Source organism: Trematomus bernacchii, unplaced genomic scaffold, assembly GCF_902827165.1.
Source record: "Trematomus bernacchii unplaced genomic scaffold, fTreBer1.1, whole genome shotgun sequence".
In the NCBI taxonomy this organism is placed as follows: domain Eukaryota; kingdom Metazoa; phylum Chordata; class Actinopteri; order Perciformes; family Nototheniidae; genus Trematomus; species Trematomus bernacchii.
The window spans coordinates 105,001-110,674 of record NW_022987707.1 but is presented as its reverse complement, the minus strand read 5'-3'; the positions used below and the strand labels follow the sequence as shown (position 1 = coordinate 110,674).

Genomic DNA, 5,674 nt, shown 5'->3' with positions numbered 1-5,674 from the left:
GTGACATTTTCAGCATTTGTTTTTATTGAATTCCAGAAACAGTGTTAAAATCACTTGAAAAGTATAAAAAAAGGTTTCACTTCCGTCAACAGAAACCAGATTGTTTTAAGAGAAGAGTTACAAAACGCGTATAGAAAATATTAATGACAAAAATAAACTATTTATCTAGTAATCAAAATGATCAGCTCCATGGTCAGTGATCGCTGATTGGTTCTTCACAAAACACTTTTTAATTTCTAGTTCTAACATTACAAGGTCTACAGCATTTCTAGAGACCAAAACCACAACAAACTCCGTACGAGATAACTAAATATGCTAAAATAACACAAACTGAACTCAAATGTAATCAGATTGTTTTCATGTGGTTTCACAGCAGCAAAGGGAAACCTGTGTGATCTTTGACGTTTGATTCAGATTGCCATGTTTTCAATTGTCGTTCGACTATAACAACAAATACAAGTTCATTTGTTGCACTAACATTATCTACTCATGTTAACAAAGTGCAATTTTACGTCTAAATGAACCTCAAATTCTACATTTTTAACCTAAGCAGCTGGAAAAAAACATATTTGTACAGATGAGCTGCCTGGAGTTTCCCGTACGGTCAAACGGCTGCTCTCAGATTGTGAACTCGCACCTCAAAGAGCTTCTGTTACATTTCCTTCATTATTTTCCCCTCAACCATCGAAGAACCTGACGAAGAAGGAGCAGACGGAGGTCCATCCCTCGCTGCAGTAACTCTGAACGGGCGCCATGTCGTTCATCACTCCCTCCTCTTCATCAAACCCAGTCCAGTCCTCCGTCGTCGTCGTCTTCTTCTTCTTCTTCTCCTCTTCCTCCTCCTCGTCCTTCTTCCTCCTCTTCCCTCCCTCTGAGGTCTTCGTGGCCGCCGTTCCTTCCCTCTTCTTGCCTCCTTCCTTGCCTCCTTTCCTCTCCTCCTCTCCACTTCGCTCGGCGATCTTCATGTGGGCTTCAGACGGAGCTTTCTTGCAGGTTTTGGCCTTCAGGACCTTCTCTCCATCGCAGGCGTTCTGCCTCTTCTTCAGCTTCCCCACCAGCTGCTTCCAGTACTGGCTGGACTTCACCCCGTACGCCTGGCAGAGGTCCGGTTTACCCGCGTAACGACACCAGTACCTGGAGGATACGCAGAGAAACTAGACTGTTACCAGCAAATCAGAAATACAGGTAGCCACCATGGTTAGATTGAAGGCTATTTTTGGTATTTCTCTAAATAAGAACCCACTTTTACTTGAAAAAACCCCAGAGATAATCAAAACAAAGATTCTTCCTGTAATGAAAGTAACTATTAAACAAATGACAAGGTTCTGGTTTAAAGCTGACTGCCAGAATGAAAAGACAAAGGTCCGAACTGCAAGTTAAACCTTTTGGGTGTTAAATATTAAATCTAATTTAATTAAAAGAGCCACCAATTTGTTCATAGCTAGACAGATGTCTAACATCCCCTATCTTGTTAGAAAGATAGATAATGTTTAATAGCTTACTTTGGCTTGGTAAGTACCACACTGACAGGTTCATTGAATGTGGCCCCTAGTTAAACTTGTTTTTATACATTTCAATAGCAAAGGTTAGCAAGCTTGTAAAGTAAAAAGCTCACTTTTGTATTGTGAGATAGGTAGCTAACGTAAAATTGATAGATTCTCATAGCAGAGCCATCTTCCCCAAGAGACTCTACAGAGTTATTAAACATGTCCTCATATGAGATGTTGGGCCCATTTGATATGTCTTCCTGCAGTCACTAACGGACTAGATGCTGTTAAAACATCCGATCACTGAAGTGTAGGTGAGAACGATCCCAAGTCAAACTCATTATTTACGATGCTGCTAGTGCTGAACCGGAATAACTAACACTCTATTGTTTGAACCTTAAGTGGAGAAAAGGCTGTAGCTACATAAGTGAATTATGTTATGATAAACCACTTGACTGCAACCTTAGAGACAGTCCAGTCAGGTGAGATTTCAAAGCCTCCCTCACCTCAGCGGTTCTCCCAGTGTCTCTGTGCTGCAGTTCACCAGCAGGCTCACCAGTCCTTCTCCCGATGTCTGCCAGGTGCAGCTGTGGCCCTCCTTGGTGGTCAGCTCTCCGGATCGGGGTACTGATTTGTTCCTGGGTCTCTTGGCCGGCGGGGCCGTGGACGGAGGCTGGCGAGGTTTGTCCGGTTTCCCTTCACCCGGCTGCCGCTTGGCTTCAGTGAGGAGGGGGAGGCAGAGGACGATGAGGACGAGGAAACTGCACCGCAGGACACTCATGGTGGCTTCAAAGACACATTTGGACACAGGAAAGAGAAAAGGAAGAAGACAGTTACATTTAGGATCCTTTTAATTGAAAACATGTCAGTTTGAGCCTATTCTAAATCTGATCAAGTGGAAAGATGTATCAGCTAAATATTGAGTTCTTCTCAGGAGATGGTGGAGACCAAAAGCAGAGCTAAAAGGAGAGGGAATATTGGACTTCCCCTAATTTGGGAAGATCATGATGTTTGTCTGCTAGATGTGGAAATAAAATGCTATTTACTAACCCTATGTTTATATCATATCAATTTAGAGACGTGTAGAGTTCATACAAGGCTAACCTTTTACTTCATTGGGTTGCTTTTTTTAAATTGTAATATCCAATATGTATAATGTCTAATGAAGCTACAGTAGTTTCATGAACTACGGACAAGATTATCAATGTCCATTAACTTAAGTAAAATATCACAATCAAAACAAATGTTTAGCAGCCCTTCAACAGGAAGTTATCAAACCCTTCAACAGGAAGTTATCAAACCCTCCAATAGGAAGTTATCAAACCTTCCAACAGGAAGTTATCAAACCTTCCAATAGGAAGTTATCAAACCTTCCAACAGGAAGTTATCAAACCTTCCAACAGGAAGTCATCAAACCTTCCAACAGGAAGTCATCAAACCTTCCAACAGGAAGTCATCAAACCTTCCAACAGGAAGTCATCAAACCCTCCAACAGGAAGTTATCAAACCCTCCAACAGGAAGTTATTAAACCCTCCAACAGGAAGTCATCAAACCCTCCAACAGGAAGTTATTAAACCCTCCAACAGGAAGTCATCAAACCCTCCAACAGGAAGTTATCAAACCCTCCAACAGCAAGTCATCAAACCCTCCAACAGGAAGTTATTAAACCCTCCAACAGGAAGTTATCAAACCCTCCAACAGGAAGTTATTAAACCCTCCAACAGGAAGTTATCAAACCCTCCAACAGGAAGTTATTAAACCCTCCAACAGGAAGTTATCAAACCCTTCAACAGGAAGTTATCAAACCCTCCAACAGGACGTTTTTAAACCTTCCAACAGGAAGTTATTAAACCCTCTAACAGGAAGTTATCAAACCCTCCATCAGGAAGTTATTAAACCCTCCAACAGGAAGTTATCAAACCCTTCAACAGGAAGTTATCAAACCCTCCAACAGGAAGTTTTTAAACCTTCCAACAGGAAGTTATCAAACCTTCCAACAGGAAGTCATCAAACCTTCCAACAGGAAGTTATCAAACCCTCCAACAGGAAGTTATCAAACCCTCCAACAGGAAGTTATCAAACCTTCCAACAGGAAGTTATCAAACCCTCCAACAGGAAGTCATCAAACCCTCCAACAGGAAGTTATCAAACCTTCCAACAGGAAGTTATCAAACCCTCCAACAGGAAGTTATCAAACCCTCCAACAGGAAGTCATCAAACCTTCCAACAGGAAGTCATCAAACCCTCCAACAGGAAGTTATCAAACCTTCCGACAGGAAGTCATCAAACCCTCCAACAGGAAGTTATCAAACCCTCCAACAGGAAGTCATCAAACCTTCCAACAGGAAGTCATCAAACCCTCCAACAGGAAGTTATCAAACCTTCCGACAGGAAGTCATCAAACCCTCCAACACGACAATTTTAAACCTTCAAACTAAAAGTGATCAACAGGAAGTCTACCTCACTGATTAACCAGCTGGACTACCTAGAAACCCGTATATTTGTGCATTTGGTTGTAAAGTGTTGTATATTTACAGGAACCAAAACCAAGCAGCTCATGAAGCCGAAAAGAGGCGAAACACCACTAAAGCTTTCCCAGACAATGAGCACAGAGTGGGGGTGTGAGTCTCTGTCGGCGGCTTATTGGAAATCAGCCAAGCGTCAGAAACTCTCTCCCAAGAAGAGAAGGAGCGGACATGCAGCTTTAAAACAGCAGGAAGAGAAGGTGCATTATTTCTGAACTCCGCCAAAGAGCTCAAGTTTGCAGTTTGTCAGCAGCATAAAAATCACTTGCCCGATTTTAATAAAATGTGGTGGAAGGGTGAAGCATGGGTGAAGGAAGAACTTGTATCATTTTGGAGCAAATTTGAGTTTTTCTCCTTTGCGAGTTAGGCCATGTGTGCTCTCCAAAAGCATAGCTTAGTTGAAGCAAATATACCTGCATGCTTCTTTCTCATTGATCCAAGTTTGTATCTTCATGGTTTATTGCAGATCTGTCAACACTGATTCATGCATATGTCATATTTACTAGACTTCTAAAGTTAAAACTAAGTCAATACACGAAAATAACTGGTCTGCATATTTGGACAGTCTTTTTCTCGCAGTGATTTCTGTTACTTTGTAATTAGAGTGTGTATTAATGATATACATGTATGTATGTCCTGTGTGTGTCCTCAGGTCAGTGTTTAAACCCTCCTGAACTGCTAATGATATCGAAATGGGTTACATGGTTGTATAATGAATCACATCGATAATTTGTGTTTGTGCAGTGATGAGGTGGGAAATAAATCAAAAAAGACATCTTGCTCCGGAGCACGGCGGTGGGTTTAGATCAGTTAAAGCCTTCATAAATTAACGGGCTTCACAATTAGGCACAATTACACTATTATCTTTAATTTGTCTGCATCTTTATTTCCAAATGTGTCCTGCTGTCTGTCCTAACCTCATTGCAACACTCTTAGACTTTTGTTGAGCCTGCAGTGAATATACCAAGACTTTAACAATACATTACTCTCATCTTAACTCCATACCTCTGAGCTTTACCTTAGCTTCTTACCCCAACCCTTCATTGAAATGATCCGGTTATCTTATAGGTCTTACAGTATCTTAATGTCTGTGAATATACTGTATATCAAGGTATATTGAGTTCTCATATATATTTGTCTGTGTCAGTAACCCAAGTAGACTTCACTTCAGCACGGACACCGTCGTGTCATTTTGAACAATTGCTTCATTTCAAGGAAAGTTCGAGAACTTATTTTTGAAAAACTCGAAAAACTGTCCAATTATATAACCATGGTTTCATTTTTGACTAATTAGAAAGGAGTCAATCATAGGAAATTATGTAAGTAAGTAGGATCTGTGACTACTAAAGACTTTTCAATATTACGGATTCTAGTTTTCTTGCAAGTAAAAAGTCCATCTACAAGATCCTGTTGCCAGTCTATTTGATTAGATATCAAGAAGTTATACATAATGAGCTTTAGGGGACATAACACTGTTTCCCAATGTTGTTATGCCATAGTTAACACATGTATTTAGCATGTACACCATTGTGTAGTTTGAAAAAGTTGCTTCATTTCCAGGAAAGTTTGAGAACTTCGAAACCATGCAGCAAAACAGTCAAATGATATAACCATTGTTTCATTTCTAATAAATGGGAAAACACACTTTCTAAAGAGACAAT

The 5,674-nt window shown here is 40.6% G+C and overlaps 1 protein-coding gene across 1 annotated transcript in view; it reads right to left on the bottom strand.

Moving 5' to 3' along the window:
- fgfbp3 (fibroblast growth factor binding protein 3) overlaps positions 1 to 5,674 on the bottom strand; it is a 7,078-nt gene continuing 1,404 nt past the window's right edge. Inside the window, exons 2-3 of the mRNA XM_034140664.1 lie at positions 1,994 to 2,273; positions 1 to 1,134 (exon numbers count right to left, since the gene is read on the bottom strand). Of these exons, the coding sequence (XP_033996555.1) occupies positions 678 to 1,134; positions 1,994 to 2,268 (732 nt within the window). The 5' untranslated portion in view covers positions 2,269 to 2,273 and the 3' untranslated portion in view covers positions 1 to 677. The remainder of the gene's footprint in view (positions 1,135 to 1,993; positions 2,274 to 5,674) is intronic.